This window comes from Pocillopora damicornis, chromosome 1 (assembly GCF_964200805.1).
Source record: "Pocillopora damicornis chromosome 1, jaPocDami1.2, whole genome shotgun sequence".
Lineage (NCBI taxonomy): Eukaryota > Metazoa > Cnidaria > Anthozoa > Scleractinia > Pocilloporidae > Pocillopora > Pocillopora damicornis.
Genome location: NC_142670.1, coordinates 36,134,733 through 36,152,481, shown reverse-complemented (window position 1 = coordinate 36,152,481; position 17,749 = coordinate 36,134,733). Strand labels below are relative to the sequence as shown.

At 36.5% G+C, this 17,749-nt stretch overlaps 1 protein-coding gene and 2 long non-coding RNA genes across 4 annotated transcripts in view; 2 read left to right on the top strand and 1 right to left on the bottom strand.

The window, feature by feature from the left end:
* The window catches only part of LOC149053568 (peptidyl-prolyl cis-trans isomerase FKBP11-like), a 5,872-nt gene extending 328 nt beyond the window's left edge, over positions 1 to 5,544 (bottom strand). Inside the window, exons 1-4 of the mRNA XM_089203124.1 lie at positions 5,379 to 5,544; positions 3,632 to 3,694; positions 1,751 to 1,784; positions 920 to 990 (exon numbers count right to left, since the gene is read on the bottom strand). Of these exons, the coding sequence (XP_089059250.1) occupies positions 920 to 990; positions 1,751 to 1,776 (97 nt within the window). The 5' untranslated portion in view covers positions 1,777 to 1,784; positions 3,632 to 3,694; positions 5,379 to 5,544. The remainder of the gene's footprint in view (positions 1 to 919; positions 991 to 1,750; positions 1,785 to 3,631; positions 3,695 to 5,378) is intronic.
* A 5-nt stretch (positions 5,545 to 5,549) lies between these two features.
* On the top strand, positions 5,550 to 7,236 carry LOC149053567 (uncharacterized). 2 transcript variants are annotated; one of them, XR_016185674.1, is made up of 3 exons: positions 5,641 to 5,939; positions 6,235 to 6,307; positions 6,984 to 7,236. It is a non-coding gene; the product is annotated as an uncharacterized LOC149053567 (long non-coding RNA). The 2 variants fall into 2 exon arrangements; XR_016185675.1 differs by lacking the exon at positions 6,235 to 6,307 and having other exon boundaries at positions 5,550 to 5,939.
* A 1,423-nt stretch (positions 7,237 to 8,659) lies between these two features.
* LOC149053566 (uncharacterized) lies at positions 8,660 to 13,776 on the top strand. Its single transcript, XR_016185708.1, has 2 exons — positions 8,660 to 9,078; positions 12,698 to 13,776. It is a non-coding gene; the product is annotated as an uncharacterized LOC149053566 (long non-coding RNA).
* The last annotated feature ends 3,973 nt before the right edge of the window (positions 13,777 to 17,749 follow it).

The following is a 17,749-nucleotide window of genomic DNA, read 5'->3' as shown; positions in this document are numbered from 1 at the left end:
TTCTAAAACAAATCAAAGTTGTAGTCCTAAAGGCAAAATATTGTTTCTGCCATTATTTTCTTTTTCCATAAACTATCTGCATAATGAAAAATGGGGCTGGGTAGAAATCTTGCAAAGGGAGCGAAAAGGAAAGGCTTCTTGACCATTCCCATTCCGTGTTATAACAAGAAATTTAAAAGAAATTTTTTTCCCTATTTGGCTATACCACATATCCAACAGATATCTCAATCATGACTGGTCAATGACTCATGCTCAATAAAATAAGTTATAGATTGCAACACAGGATTTACATATTGCATGTGCTCAGAATTAAAGACAAACAAGAAATGCTAAGTTCTAAATATTTCAAAAAACTTTAAACTTGGTTGAAATGTCATAATTATTTTATCAAATTGCCATTACAAAGAAAATATTAGCATTTTCCAACTCGTTGGAAATTTCTTATTCTAAGTAATGTGTGACTGAGGACATACAAAGAGATTTGGAAAACGACTTAAAAATCAAAAATCATACAAACTGCTTTTGCATTTAATGATTAATGGCTGCTTGTGACGTTCTGAAATGTTGTGATCGTCCAAGTTCAATTAACCCTTTAACTCCCAGAAGGGATCAACACAAAACTTCTCCCTACAATATCCATACATTCTTCAGCAAACAGGTAATGAGAATATTCAAACTTATCAGGTAGAAGCTGCTATCTTGATCTAGCATCAAGTTCTCATAACTAATTTATAAGGAAATGTGTAGCAGCTACAGGGGAGAATTAACGATCAGATCTTGGGAGTTAAAGGGTTAAGTAAATTTCCCAAATATCACTTGTGTAATAAATCAGGACTTGCACTTCCGCTCGTGCCATTTTCTGTATTTACAGGCCCCCTTTGTTCCTCCATGATCATTTTTACAATCAACATTTACTTACGAGGAATAACATTCTGAATTCCACGAGCTCCGTACCCTAGGTGAGGAGGGATGATCAATTTTCTCTTTTCACTGAAAAGAGAAAAAATAGAATCGAGGACTGTTGAAAAATATCAGCCTGAGCACTGCTTCTTTAAACTCATTTGAGGGAGCTACAAAAATGATCAACCAAAAGGGGTTTTTGAATTTACTTGTAGAGAATAAACAATGTGAAAAGAAGAATAAGAAAGGCAGTTAAGACAGTAAGGGGCTATGAAGCCCAAAGGGAGTTTTACTTAAAAGTTGCCATGCCAGTCTTGTTGTCAGTTATGTTTGCAAATAGCTTATTTCAAATTAATAGACCTTGGAAAATAGTATCAATCCATGGGCACAATTTTTTGCACCCCAACTTGTCACTTAGAAGTAAAATTTTAAGCAGGTATTTTTTTTTCACTTGAGGAAATCCTGCTAAGCTAAGACCCACTTTAGAAGAAGTCCCTTCCTCAATGGCAGTAATTGCTAATGACAAAAACCTGCTCATGATGAAAATATTTGACCTTATTGTTGTTTTTTATCACATACTGTAGTATGTATAGCACTTGGATGGTATATTTGGACCCAACATATTGACCAGCTCTCAGTTGGTAGAGCACTGCACCGGTATCACAGAGGTCATGGGTTCAAATCCAGTACGAGCCTGAATTTTTTTCCAGGTCCTATTTTCAACTACTCATTTCAGTAGAGTTCTTAGCTGCGAGGATCCTTTAATTTCATCTCTTCGCTGCAGTGCAAATATATGAATTTCATATATCTAAAATCATTCTACGCATACTGTAATATTTCTAAATCTTACCCTATGCACATTCCTTTTATACCCATCTCCCAACCTGTAAAAAAAAAAAATTACAGAAATAAGGGTAAAAAATTAAGGTGGCAATTACTTGTAAAGTGGTGAACTTTCTGTCACTGCAGTTCACATAAAATCACAATTTGGGAAATCTTAACATCTCTAAAAGGGCTTTAACTGAGAGCTTTTAAAAAAAGTATTACCAGCCAGGTAAAAGAACTCAAAATATTGGAAGTCATTATTATTCATCACCTGGATGGTTTATTTGGACCCAACATATTGACCTGCTCCCAGATGGCTTGTTAGCTCAGTTGGTAGAGCGCTGCACTGGTATCGCAGAGGTCATGGGTTCAAATCCCCTACAGGCCTGAATTTTTCTCAGGTCCCATTTTCAGCTACTAGTTCAGTAGTGTTCTTAGCTGCAAGGATCTCTTAAATTCGTTTCTTCACCGCAGTGCAAACATATGAATTTCATATGTCTAAAATCACTATACAGTAATCACACTTTGGTTTTTATTTTCAATGATGCTCACTACATTAGATATCACAAAAGGTAACCTCATATGATCAAATTCACTAGCAGACTTGACTGAGGACACAGTGGTTCCTTTCTAGTTTAGCTTTTAATGTATCCTCCTATAATTTTTATACCTCACTATGTATGTATACATGACCAACAAAATGTCACATAGTAAGCAAAACTATAGTACCTAAATAATTCCCAAATCATAAGTCAAGAGAATACTTCATTCACATGAAATGAAGAATTGGGATATCTTAGCATCTCTAAAATTGTTTTAACCCTTTAACTCCCAAGATTTCTTTAGCAATTCTCCTTACAGTCTGCCAAATGATTCTCATTATGCCAGTTTGGAGAATTTGGTATTGGATCAATTAGTAATCCCATAATTGATATTTTTCTTAATTCTCATCACTTGTATGGTACAGATATAGTAAGGAGAAATTCTGTCTTGGTCACTCATGGGAGTGAAAAGGTTAACTAGGAACTTTTAGAAAAGAGTCAGAAACCAGATAGTAAAAGAAGTCAAAATCTTGCAATTAGAACAATTTTTATTTGACTTTGTATAAGTATTGACAGTAACCATGTTTGATTTTATGGTTTAATACTTCATGTTTCTATGTGATTGGCCAAGAACACTTGCTCCATATTCTCAACATATCAGATTAAAAAATAAAACCAATTGCCAGTCAAGTGCTCACTTGAGTTTTCTCATGCTTTATGCAATTTAATTGTTGCCAAACTGTGTTCTCGTCAGCTCATGATTTTAAAATGTTTTACCTTTTTGGCTCTAGAGAGCATTTGACTGATAACTTTGGCTTAATGGCTTTATGAATCCGAAATTAAATCATCCTGATAGTATAGCAAAATAATCAGAGGTCCTGATGCAAGTTACCTTTGATAACCTTCCCTTCGCCCAACTGGAACTCAAGTGGCTCCCTTCCTTTTGCCAGAAATGAGTCGAACATTTGTCCATTCACCAGTGTACTCTATAAGAGTTCATTGAAAAATTAAGGAAATTCAAACATTTGCAATAGCTACATTTTTAATAAGAATTGAGAACAGGTTTTTACTTTTTGTTGTTGTTTACTTTGTGCTATTGTTAGTTTTTTTTATTTTTTATTTTGACGGTTTATTTTTGTCTTTTTGTTTAGGCAGTCTAATTTAAAATGATAACAGAAAGCTAAAGGGAGAGGATGCCAAATTCTATTTACTTATAACAGCTTGGCACCCAAGTGGTTACAACAATTTTGGTTCAAATTTCTGGCTTGAAAAATGTAAGGATGTGAGCACATCCTTTCCTTAGGAATTCACTGTAATGCTTTCAAGTAAGAAGCAGACAACATGAAAGTCATATATGTACATACTGTGTAGTGAACAGACACAATGTCGCCATTATCTGCTTTGTCCTCACAGGTAGCAGGCATGTACTGAAATAGAAAGATCATATGATTTTATATAGAATACTTCATGGAAAGTCTGTCCATATGGTAATTACACACAAGTCAGCAGTTAAAATATTCAAGGACTGAGATTTCTGATATAAAACCAACAAGTGCAGAAAGATAATGATAACATATTTACTAGCTCTACTAGAAGCTTCTAAACTAGAAAAAGAACTGAAAACTCAAAATTTCATCTAGACTAATACGTCTTCGTTTTTGCATTCTTTCCTGATTAGTGTGAAAATTTCTATAATTTAAGAAATTAAATAACTGCATTCTGTGCAAACCCTAGAGGGAATTTAAGGAATGTCCTTGGATTTGATTTTACCCCCTCACTTAATTATATTTACAATACTCATCTAATTTAACACAATCTACTTGATTATGTCCATTGCCCACCAGTTTTCAAATTTAGCAATAAAATAGTTCATTGAAAAGAACACCAAAAGCCATCACAGAGCAGAGGATATTCAGATTACTGTGCAGACCACCTCTTCTAATGCTAAAATTATAGTGGCCCAAGCTTTTTTTTTGTTTTCAACTATTTTGAGAATATTCTGAACAAAATTGTTGTGTCACTCATATTCTACTGAGTTTCAACACCATACTTTGAATGAAAAATCCAGTGAATGTTTTAATGAGACTGTAGGAATTAATCCCCTCTCAACTCCATTCTGTTTGTCTTAATTCAACAATATATACACAGTCAGGTATTTGAACTACTCTTCAGAAATGCACAAATCATACTATTTCTCTGATACATATTACAATTAAAATCTTGTGCTTATTAGATTGGTATATGTATGAATATAATTCATTGTTACATTGTATGAGTTACGTTGTATGAATCACATGTGAACCAGTTGAGATCTATGCTTTTAAGTCCTTACAAATTATATTTCATGTAAACTAGAAGATCAACGCCATGATATTAACCTAATCACTGCTGCCAGGAGACGAGATTTGTAATAAATTATTAATTTCTAGCATCACTTTAGACCACCTGTCGTGACACTCCTTCTCAAATAGCCCAGACTATTATGTAGTGTGCATGTATTTGAACAAAAAAAGCAAAAATGTTCTTAGTTATTTAATTTTCCACTTTTTCTCCGTGTGGAGCGCTTGAAAAAATATTATTTTAAATATCGATGAAACAAATACCGCGATAAAAGGACAAAATAAAAATATCGCGTGATATTTTAGTATCTTTCGCCTGCGAAGGACTAATCCTCTCGTTCACATTTACCACAGAAGTGTTATCAACTGGCATACACAATACATATCAACAGTTTAATCGATATTTCAACAACAACCTTTAGCTTACCCACTTTTGGCTGACCAACGAATATCGATTTTTTTTCAGTATAACATATTTTGCCATAAAGTTCACCCAAACTCCTCCCGTACGTACCGTAAGTATGCAAAATTAAAAACATAAGCTTCTAATTTTCTCGACTGCATAACAAAATCCGCGCGGGTAGGTTATCAGGACAAATTTCGTGAATTTTCCCTCAAATAATATCGATTTCACAGACTTAATAAATGCTCGCTTTTTTTCGAAGAAAGATAAAATCCAAATTCAAAATTGCAGAAATTAGCACCCGATCGATCACAAAGAAACTAATTTAAGCGCAAGAAGCTTGTCTGAGATTTCAATCTCTTCACATACCTCAACATTAGTTTATAGATCCTTCTTCTTTTTAGCTCCAGCAGCATACCCACATGAAAAAAAAAAAAGTACCACAGAACAACAATCTTAAGTTGTTCTTCATTGGAGATCATCATCCAATTTACGCGATCTTTGAGTGTACTGAAATGTCGGCTGTAATCTAATCAACATGATCTCGAGACCGAAATTACGATTATCGTTATTTCTAAATTGGCACCAAATTTATGGATATAGTAGCAGAGGGGCATTTTGTTGCGCATGCGCCAAGAAAATTTGTTCGGCGCGTTCGGCGCCATTTTGATATTTTCAGCGCGCTTTTGCGGGTTTTCAACTGAGCGATCGACACCTTTCTGTGATATTTTTTGGAGAGGAATGGAAGAGTATGACAAGTTTACTACCATTTCTAACTCTGTGGATACTTGTGGAGTTTGCTGGCTCTTCGGATGAGGATATTTTAATGATCAAAGTGCGAACAAAACGCGAAAAAAAGTCGAAAACTTGAAGTTTGAGATTTGATTTGCTGACGATCAAGATGTGCACATGAGACTACAAACCTTGAAGGTTAGTCTTAAGATGTTGATGTCTTACTTCTATAAATCACGAAGTGATGTGTGGAGGCGATCGTGAGATATTCCTTACGATAATAGAAGGTAGTTTACAATTTGATCTTATTTTACTTCAACTTTGAAATAAAATTACGTTAAGTTCGAGGTGGCCCCCAAGCTTCAAATCACTTCAAATAACATCTTATCTTCTTTCTCTTTGTTGTCCCATTGGACACAAGGCTTAAAAAAATGTTCCAGCTTCAGGATTGAGTTGCTCTTTCTATAACCTTCGGCGAATTCGTTTTTGGGAGGTTGAGGTGGATTTTCAAAGTCATGGCTCACAACTGTCTTTGGCCATTTTGCTCTCCAAGTCTGTTGTACTTGGTACGTAGGCATGCGTCTTAACAAAGTTTATAGTCTTGCCTCGATCATCTGCGGTTTTATCTAATTTTTTTGCTGTGTTTTTGTGAGAATTTTTCTGATTGCCCTTTTGGGCTTGAAGGGCTAACTAGAGGATAAACTTCGGTAGAACTTGTTTTATCACATGGCCCCCAAATCTCTCACCACTGTCAGTTCATTGTTTATTTATTTAGCCTTCGGTCTAACCAGTTCATTTACCTCAAAAAAATCCGTGGGCTTTGTCTCATGAGTTTAAACTGGTGCCGTTTTCTTCATGTTCATGTGTTATTCGAAACGGATGGCGTCAGCTTCATTCTGTCTTGTTTATTTCAGTAGAATACTTCTGCCATACGAAATGAATTTTGAGTCGAAGTGTGCTATAAAACTCGCAGATTAAAATTATCTAACTTTCTCTGGTTCCTAAAACATGAGGTGAGCGATACAATAAATGAATAATTACTCAAGGGGCTGGAACTCTCTTTCTTTAGAATGTGAACTACAGTATTTCTGTCATATTTGAAAACGAATTTTGGGTTAAAATGTCTTCAAACCAGTTTGACTTGTATTTCTCTTTGCCAGATAAGTCTTGATCCTTCAATTTTTATTTCTTAATTATTGACACTGATGATTGGAATTAACTATTGTGTTCTCTGCTGTTTAGGGAGATGTGAAGTGACCCCACTACATATGGTCAGTACTATTGACAGAAAGGATAGGTGTGACATTTGCTGTGGCAAGCTGGCATTCAAGAGAATGTCATTAGTACCAGAAGCTTACTACTGGTATAAATTATCAATCTTTTGTTCTCTCCACACAACTTGCCTCAACTAACTTATGCTATATGCAACTTGTGTCTATACCTTTTTTTGCAACTATAAAATTACCAATAAAGTTTTTTGAAAGTTTTGTCCAAATTTCATGGGAAAACAATATGAGGAGTGATCAGGTGAAATATTGTCCTGTTCCATAACAGTGTTTGAGCTTCCAGGCAGAGCTAAAAATTTCTTAAGCGACTGATTTATGATTTTCTGCCTTAAAATTAGCACAGCCAAACCCCTGGCTTGAAAACTATTAATTTCTGCAAATAGGCATCCAAGCTGATGCCCATTACTGCAGAATATGCAATATCAAAGTCCCCTTTTGACTTAGGTCTCATTTCTCTAAAATCTGATAGATGTAAAGCATCAATTTTCATAAGCAGATCAACAAACCTCTTCACATTAGTTTAATCTGACCTCACTAAGTCTTATTCCTGAAAAGAAAAGGCTTTTCTTTTTTTTTTTACCCTCACTGTTAAATATCAGCCTTACTGGTTCTTTGTTGTTTAGCATGTGTAAGAGTCTTTTCAGACCATCAAATTGTCACACAACTCTTGTAATTTAATAGGTTGGAGAATAAGGTTGCAAAGAGTGTATATGATTTTTTTGTGCAGTTGAAATGATAAATGATAGTGATTTTCACTGGGTAATAATTGATTTAACTATTCATCTTACAACTGGAAGCCCAAAGTAGTACTTGTTTTCTTTCACAATTTCCCCACATCATCGATCATATCTGATGATATTTCCGAGACTAATGATTGAAAAGACTTTATCTTACTCTGATAAAATCCATAATTATTCCTCCATTTCTAACCAGATGGAGCTACCATATCTCTAGCATTAGCATTGTCTTACTTTTCTTTACTCGACATTGACCTTTTTTATTTTGGTAATCGGCCCTGCCGGTTGTGATTCATGTCAAAAAAAAAACTTTTGAAACAAAACATTAACCTCTGTAAACTTTACATTTTTGCCAAAATTGGAGGTACACTGCACTAGCAGTACAGTTGAAGTTCTAAAAAACGCTTACAGAAAGGCGAGTACTTCAAATGATCACCGATAACTTGAGATAGCAATGACACGATAAAAGTATACTATCCAATTCTTTTGTACTCTTCGACAGGCCACTTGCATCCTTCAAAAATAACATCATCTTCATCGATCGCCCAGACAATCACGAGACAAGACTCGAACAATCTTTTGCATTCTGAAAATAACTTCCTTCCACACATCACACAATAATTTCAAGGATTTGCCGCTTCCATCTACGTTACAGAAGAAAAAATGAGAAGAAAGGTTGTCTCAAATACTCGAACCATTGTTTTTTCCGACGTATTTTACTGCTTCTTTTCTTTCGTGATTCTCGAAAGGGAAACCGACGCAGGCGCATACCAGCGGTTTCTCGTATCAAACTAAAATTTACCAGACATGCGCAACAAAATGCCCCTCTGCTGGATCATTCAACTAACTATGGCTGGATATAGTAATTTCGTGGCACTCTTTACCAATCCTCTTTAAACGTGTTAAATAAAGAGAAGGACTCGGTTCCACTGTCTTGCAACATTCAAGATGGCGGAGGAAAGGGGTAAATGTGCGTTCAGTTGTGATCAGCAAGATCTCGACACCAAAATAACGATTATCGTTATTTCTAAATTGGCCCTGAAATAACGAATATCATAATTTCAGTGCATGTCTGAGACCTTCGGGCTCGAAGCTTGGGAACTAGTATTCAGGGAAAGATAAAATGGCGGCTTACGGCGGCGAAGGAAATCTCAGTAGTTTAATATTTAGCGTGAAAAGGCTTGGGTGTTGTGATCTGGTTCTCAAGTAAAAAAAAAATCACGGTCTGCAATGGCCCTACCACCTTTTGAACAACAAGAAAACATTGAAACGGTGGTAAAAAGCAGCAAGTTTCGAAGTCTAAACGAAAGATGGGTAATAATAATAATAATAATAAGTCTTTATTAAGCACTCTAAACAACAAACGTGTTTAGTTACAATGATATGAAATCAGCAAGTATAAAACTAATAAACTAACTAAATTACTAACTGAATAACTAATAAGAGAACAAACATCTATTAATAAAGGTCCTTTTGAAACGTTCAGTTCTGACAAGCGGGAGAATATAATTATGGCGCCTCTTACGTAGCGTATCCATTGTTCGCTCTGGTGGCAAAAGGTCATCTAAAGCTGTTGGAAAATCGCTGTCGGTGATCTTGGCCCACAACTTCTTATCTTTTAGAATAATAATATTTTCAATCGAAAAAAGCTCTTTACAGTAGCCAAGCTTAAAAGCTCTCTTGAACAGCCTGTCTATGCGACTCAGATACTTATGATAATACGCGCAGCCCCATACTTCTACAGCATATGTAAATATAGGTAGAATAAGACTGATAAAGAGAAGATGAAGATGATCCAGCGGCAGTCCATAGAATTTACAAACACGTAAGATGTACAGACGACTACTGGCTTTCGATATAATATTATCAAAATGTAAATCCCAGTTACACGGATCAGATTGAAAAGTTACACCCAACAACTTCAGACATGGTTTACGCTCTATAGAAACCAGAGGAGCAGGTAAGGCCTTAGTGGATTTGCCTCTAAGAAGCATCTCCCACGTTTTCTTGAAGTTTAGTTGCATACGATTAGCAGATGTCCATGCGACGATCGATCGGACCTCCTCAGCTGCTAAATTGCCGTTATTAGCCAGCGATTTTACTGGAATACTTAATGTTAAATCATCAGCATATTTCACAAGTAAATTCTGATTTGGTAGAATGGCCTTAATATCATTGACCATAATAGAAAATAGTATAGGGCCTAAAACTGTCCCCTGAGGGACACCTCTATTGATATTTACATAGTCCGTGACAATGGCATCAACAACAACTCTTTGTTTCCTGTTCTGTAAAAAACTAATAATCCAATTGGTCACGTATGGATTTATATCAAGTGTTTTCAACTTAGAGCAGAGGATATCATGAGGGACCGAATCAAAAGCTTTGCTGAAATCAAAAGAGAAGATTCTAACACAATCAAAACCCGACTCAAGCCATTTCAGCCAAGCATATTGACACTTAATTAAGGCCATTGTCGTATTGTGGCCTTTGCGGTATGCAAACTGGTCGAAGCTAATGAAGTTCTTCATATATTGAGATAATTCTTGTCTGTATACAAGACGTTCAAAAACCCTCATTATTACATTAGTCAGCGAAATAGGCCGCAACTGTGTGCAATTTTTAAAGTTGGGCTCTTTAGGCAAGGGAGTTATGTCGGCCAATTTCCAAAGATCAGGCACAATGTGATTTTCCAGAGAACAGTTGAAAATATGGGTAACAACAGGAGCGAGGTCGTACGCAAACTCTTTCCAAAACCAGTACGGGATTCCATCTGGACCAGAGGCAGTTCTTTTTAATTTCAGTAGACTCCTGGTAACACTGGAGACCGTTAAAACAGGCATCTCGCTTGATTCCGGGATAGTGACAGTGTCAATGGGTTTATAAAGGGGATCAGTGTTAATGGAACAGAAAAAATTATTGATCTCGCTCGGGGAGATAATTGAGCTTACTTGCGAGTTGGTAGACTTCCTTCCTGTCAGGGAATTGACTGTTGACCACCAAGATTTGGATCCTGCACTATGTTTCTCAAAATTCCCTTTAACTGCTCGAACTTGATTATCTCTGATCAACTTGTTGATTTTCTCTTGAAGAGTTTGGATCTCAATCGAAACAGAATTTCCTGACATGTTACTTCGCCGAATCAATTTTCGCCGTTGGTCCAGTAGATGTTTGATTAGAGGAGAAAAGAACGGGGGGTCCCTATTAGACACACGTACTGATATACCCGGAAAACACTCATCAAACATGGACTTAATCTTGGTACAAAAAAGATTAAGTTTTCCATTCACATCTCCGCATTGATAAACATTGTCCCAGTTATGAAACTTCAACAGTTTATCCATATCCAGTTTATGATGATCACGAACATCTCTGAACATCACAGTTTTCCTTTCAGCCTTAAGTGGGATTCTGGGATATACCAGGACCACAGAGTGGTCAGATCGAACTAGTCCTTGTGTGACCGATACTTTCCTCCAAAAATGTGGGACGTTAGTAATCAAAACATCCAAAATTTTGTTCTTTCTTGTCGGTGTATTTACCATCTGGAATAAATTTAGTTGTGTAAGAAAATCATTGTAATCTAGCTGATTGAGGTCACCACAAATTATAAGGTTGCTGTTAGGATTACCAGTCAATAAATGATCACAACTATTTGTTAGATGTTCCAATAAATCATCAGGACAATATGGCGGATCTGGAGGATGATAAACAGCAGCCACATAAAAGCTTGAGTTGGGAGTTGTAATTTTAGCCCACAAACATTCAAAGGCATTATAAAAAACGCTGTCTAATCGTTCCAACAACCAATCGCTCCTACAGACAATAGCAACACCACCGCCTGACCGGTCAGTTCTATCCTTTCGCAAAATTGAGTAATCCTTCGGACAAACGAGATGAGATGGAAAATTTGGTTTAAGCCATGTCTCGGAGATGATGCAAATATCGCAGTTGTTTGAGTGCAATTCCATATGCAAAGCAGAAGCAGCATCAACTTTCACAAGTGATCTTGCATTAATGACCATACATTTGGGGATTATTCGGGGTAAAGAAGAAGAGTGAGTAGAAATGAAATGCAAATTTGTATCCTTGGGTCGAAGTCGTGCGCGTTTGGTCGTTGATAAAAAACAGTGGTCAGTGACACGAACTGGAATCTTGTGATGTTGTTGACGAGATCCAAATCTAGAATTAACACCAGCTCTACGACCTCTAGCTCTATAAATTCCCAATGACTTTAAGCGATGAATAAGATAATAATCCAGTTTAACCTTAGGACAACAGGAGCGAAGTTGAAATAAATTACGTCGACTGAAAGAAAATCTAGGTCTTGAAGTTTGAAGTGAAGCAGTCGGCATGTAGTTAAAATTTTCCGGACCCGGGTTAATTTCAACATCCACTGCAATAGATAGGTCCTTGATGAAACCTCTTTCGGACAGAGCAGCAACCGTCGAACCATGCTTTGACCATTTGGTGATCGGTAACTTAGTTGAGCGTCTTGCAACAGCAAGGTCTTGACCGCAGCGAGAAGCAGAAAATAGCTTTCGACTGACGCTAAAAGGGCCTTTAAAGGTAGATGGAGGCGAACAGATTGAATTGTGCTTGTCAAGATACTGAACGAACAAGGTAACAAAGCACAAAAGCTTAAAAAAACAACAACGACGACAGTAAGCGGCAGCCATCTTGGCGCACATACATATCCTCATGCAAAGTAAGCTGAGTTTCAGTCAAATATCATGACATTTGGGATGTAATTTCGATACCGAATAAATAGTTCTACATGGTTATACACGCATAGGATTCTGTTGTGTTCACGTGAAGGCCATTTCAGCTATTCCTGCCACTTGTAAGTGGTAGGAAATAAAAGATATGTATAGTTGTTTCGTATTGAAGCCCTGTGAAATCACAAATTTGATTTATTTCTTCTTTGTTTTAGGTGGTCATTATCCATTACTTTTGGAAGTCGATGCTGATGAGAAAGAAAAAATGTTTATGATTATTTCTTCTCTCGAACATTTTACTATTTAGGTACCAAATAATCTTGATACTGAAGACCATTGCATCCTATTATGAAAAATGTACCCCTGATTGCTTTGTCAACATGTATGATGTAATATACCTTGAGATTTGTGGGATTTTCACATGTAAACTAGAAATACCTGTAGAGGGTAATGATGTGCTTAATGCAAAGTGTTTTGGTACAAAGTCTGCTTTGCTGTAATCTACCTGAAGGTGCTTTTTATATGCTAGTAACACTTGCACAGCCCAGTCAAAATGTTCTTTAGTAGTAGTCAAGCTGGCTGTTGTAATTATAGGCAGCAGAGGCCAAACCTCATCCTGAAAAGCAGTCTGAAAGGTGTGAAGTCAGTGGAAGATACTTCATTGTAGGTGGCCAAATTGCAGGCTGTCAGCCCATTTTGAGTGAGTAGTTAAACTCAAGATCGGCTATTTTAACTAATTTTATTGAGAGCCAAATCCTGCAAGGCTTATATTCTGTATTAATTTGAAGTGTTACTTTTATGTTTCTTATTTTGCAGTAAGTGGGCTTGTTGTGGCCATTTTTCTCTCAAACATTTTTTTCAGCTTAGTCAAAACGTTTTTTAGAAGTAGGCAAGCTGGCTATAGTAACAGAAGGTAGAGACCAAACCTTGTCCAGACTAGACGCCTGACAAATGTTCTGTGTGGAAAGCCAAATCCCTGGTTACCGGCACATTTTGACTAGGCTATTTGTTATTTAGCTACTCTTATTATTAAAGATTACTGCATTCCTTTTTAATAATTTGCTGCCAATTGTATGCTGTATATAGCTTATGATTTGTGTGATTTTCAAGAGTAAATTAGAAATACCTGAAGATGGTAATGATGTACTAGATAACGTACTTGATGCAAAGCAATTTTGGCACAAAGTGTATGCCTTGTCCTCAGGTGATTTTAACATGCTAATAAGATTTGTTATTCAAATAATATACATCAGCTGGAATGGGAATATTGAAAGAAAAATAATAATATTTAACCATAACAAGTTTTGGTTTTATGTCCAAATTAAGCACCTAGTTGAAGATCACTGCACTGATCAGGCCCCGAAGGCCAACAACAAGCTGTCTGCTGTTAGTTTAATATTTGTCATTTCTATTGATTTATTTTATTTATCAATGTTTCTTTGAGTTATAATTCATTGACCTCTTTCAATAGTGCAGGTTCGCTCGTGTAACCTAATCCCACATGTATGTATGTACAATCTCAGTTGAAATTTTGAGTGGCAGGCAAGCTGGCAATAGTAATAGGCAGCAGAGGCCAAATCTTGTCCTGAATAGAAGTCTGACATGTGTGAAATTGGCAGCTATTTCATTGTAGGTGGCCAAATTGTTGGCTGCAGCACATTTTGACCTGGCTGATTGTGTGTGTGTTATGTATGTGTTCTTCTTTTTAGGTGTTAAACAGGTCAAAGTACCGAAAAAAACCTCCGTGATAACTTGGTAGTCTAAGATGTAAAAATTTTTAATAATAAGGTAAAGCTTGATCATTCTTAAGAGTTTGCATCTGTTCTAAAAGTTTTGGGGAGAGTTAGGGGAGCATTATTTATACAAATGTATTTAAAAAGTAACAAAAAAATAAAAAGAACTAGGGCAAAATCCCAATTTGCTTTAAAAGTTTATTTTATTAAGAGCATAATTCTGGATATAGCTTGGGATTTGTGTGATTTTCACAAATTGTTAGGTTGTTATGTAAACTTAATTTACAGGAACCTTGTTAGTTTTCAGCTTCAAGAACAAGTACATAATTGCAGGAAAAGCTTGAAGCTTGAAAAATTGACTGATGAAACTGGAACAGATGTCATGAGATTTGTACAATAGGTTGGCCTGGGAGGGACCAAGAATTAAAGAATTCATTGATTCTCTTACACCTTTTGTCTGCATAGTGTGCTTCTGTAGAGCTTAGTTATTGCTGTAGAAAACGTTTTTGGAGGGCCCTTGAGATCACTCACTTTTGAGCTAGTTGCCCCTAGGGAAGGGGATATCTGTACTTATTATCTCCCTTGGGGGGGGGGGGGTGAAGGGTTAAAGACTGATTCTTCTCCAGTAGCCACAAGTACCCCTGCATATGGAAATTTTGAACACTATTAAAGGGCTAGTACCCTCATTTCATACTTGAATTTCTAATTTAGTGTAAGTTATGACAAATAATGAATGTAAATTCATCTTGGTTGTACAGTTTATATCCAGCAGTCCTTAAAAAAAAATAAAAAGGTATTTTTCTGAATTAAAAAAAAAGTGTTCTTGCTTCAAAGTAAGTGCATGATATGTCATTCAATTAATGCTCTAGCAGAGTTTTTGTTTGAAATGCCAAAATCAACTTCATGAGTAAGGACAAAAAAAAAAGGCAATAAGCAAATGTTCCTCTGTATCCTTTATGTCAATTTGGGCTGAAAAACAGGTTTTTTTCCTTTTGCAAAAATTAGCTTATTTCACGACCAAAAACGATGCAAACAAGCTGAAACGTTATGTTTTCAGCAAAACAGCGATAGAATCTGCGAAAAAACAATGGAGACAAGCTAACACACAGTGTTCTCAGTAAAATTTGGGCAAACAAAACCTTAAAAACCAAAAAAAAAAAACAATTGGGCTGACTTACCCATTTTTTGCCAAGATAACTGCCAAAACACTGAAAACTAGCTTGAAACTACATGTTTTTCACAAGATCGCGACGAAATCTGTCTAAAAACTCCAAAATACGGCAGAAATGTACGATTTTTGCAAAATTTTTCGCTAAAGTTGACAAAAACACTAAATTCGACTGAAAAACACGTTTGTTTTTTTTTGCAAAAATAAGCTTATTTCAGTTTTAAAAACGCTGCAAAAAATGTTCTCAGCAAAATAGTTTAAGAGTCTGTGGGAAAACACAAAAACCAAGCTTAAACCAAGTGTAAATTGATAAAAAGGCCCGAATTGCACATTTTGGCAGTTATTTTGGAAAAAAATGGTATATTTTGATTTCAAGCAAACTTTCAAGTAGTTGTTAAAGTTTAGAGCCAAACACAATACCAAAAAAAATTGGATGTTTTCAGAAAAAATTGTGACCCTCAGCCTAATCATAATCCCACCCTACCCAAGCCCTAACTCTAGCTGCGAGCTATCCTAACCCTAACCCTAACCCCGGGTTAGGGTTAGGGCTCGGGTTAAGAACGGAACTTTTCACTCCAGTCAAAATGATGCAACTGGTTAACATGGTCCAACCAGCCAAAACAAGATAAAATGGTTTAAACGGTGAAAAGGTTTTAAATACGTGACATGGTCCAATCGGAAGAAACGATCTCACTTAGTAAAATGGTGCGACTGGTTAACATGATCCAACTTGATAAAATGATGCCAATATCTAAAATGGACAAACTGGTTTAAATAATCCAACCAGTTGAAATGGTCTAACTGGATAATGCATGTGTAACCAGTGAAATTGGTTCAAATAATTCAGGTAAGGATGGTAACATTAGTTAAAAAGATCCAGCATATTACAGTGGTTCAACTGGTAAAAATAATCATCCAACTACTAAAAGTTATTAAACCCCAATCAAAATTAATCCAACCGCTTCAAATAATCTAACTGGTCAAAATTCTTCAGGTGGTTATTTAAGTGAAAAAGGTGACAAAATCTTCTTAAAAATATTTTTGAAGAGGCTTACACCCTTACCCTAAACACAAACCCTACCCCCAAACCCTAACCCCAAACCTTCACCCTAGCCCTAACCTCAACCGCAGACCCTCTAACCCTAACACTAAGCCTAAACCCTAACCCTAACCCTAGCCCCACACCATAACCCTAAAACCTAACCCTAAACCCTAAACCCTAACCTATAGCCCTTAACCTAGACCTAACCCTAACCCTAACCCTAACCCCAACCTTCTCTATCTATCCTGTAAGTGTACCAGTCGGCCTATCGTTTGTTTTTCAGTAAACTTTCAAGTAGTTACTGAAATTTACAAACACAATACCAAAAACCCTGCAATTGAATGCTTGTAGAAAAATATTAACGCCAACCCTAAGCATAGCCTCATCCTAGCCTTAACCCTAATTCTAACACTAAACCCCGCTAACTCTAAGCATAATTTTACCCTAGCCCTAACCCTGATTGTAACACTAAACCCCTCTGACCCGAAGCAACCCAAACTCTAACCCTAACCAGGTAATGGGCTCCTGCCCTAACCCTATCCTCAACCCTGACTTAAACCCTTTACCATAGCTTAGGATTGGTTTGGGGTTTGGGTTAGGTTTAGGATAGCACAGAGTTAGAGTGAGCACAGGACGAAATAGCATGATTCCGTAATTCGGAAAAATGAAACTCTATGTTTCCACATCATTCACTTCTTCCTTGGACCTGTTATGTTTCCGTTATGATTCCTGAACGGAAATATGACGACACGTTTCCGTTGCATTTCTGTCAACGGAATATTATCATCGCCTGTTTCCGTTACGTTTCCTTGTAAGGATTCAAACTTTTGCCGTCAGGTAAAACATATATTTATAAAGTGCTGTACAGTTCTTACACAACGTTACCATGAAGACGTGATCGTTCGAGGACAACAAAGGCAAATTGACGTGCATTAGGTGTGTACGTTCGTAGGAATCATAAGAAGTCCTAGAAGCTTCGATGTTTTACACTGAGCTATGTGCATGTTAATTTTGGAACTGTTTCGAAACCTTACAAAATTGAATCTTTTAAACTTACTCTGTGCTTAGATTTTTAAGCAGCTGGATCATTTGAGCCAGTTAAGTCACTCAAACCAGCAATACAATACTAGGCTAACTGGATAGTTTTAGGGTTAGGGTTAGGATTTTCAAGTAGGCACACGCAGTTGTGTGGATATTGTGGTACATGGAGTTTAGTAGAGTGTAGATTTTAGCAGTATTTGCCAGTGTTGACATATTTATAAAATTATGGTTCCAAAGTGCGTGTCACTGTTGAGAACCCAAGAAAATCATGAGAAAGTCGCCG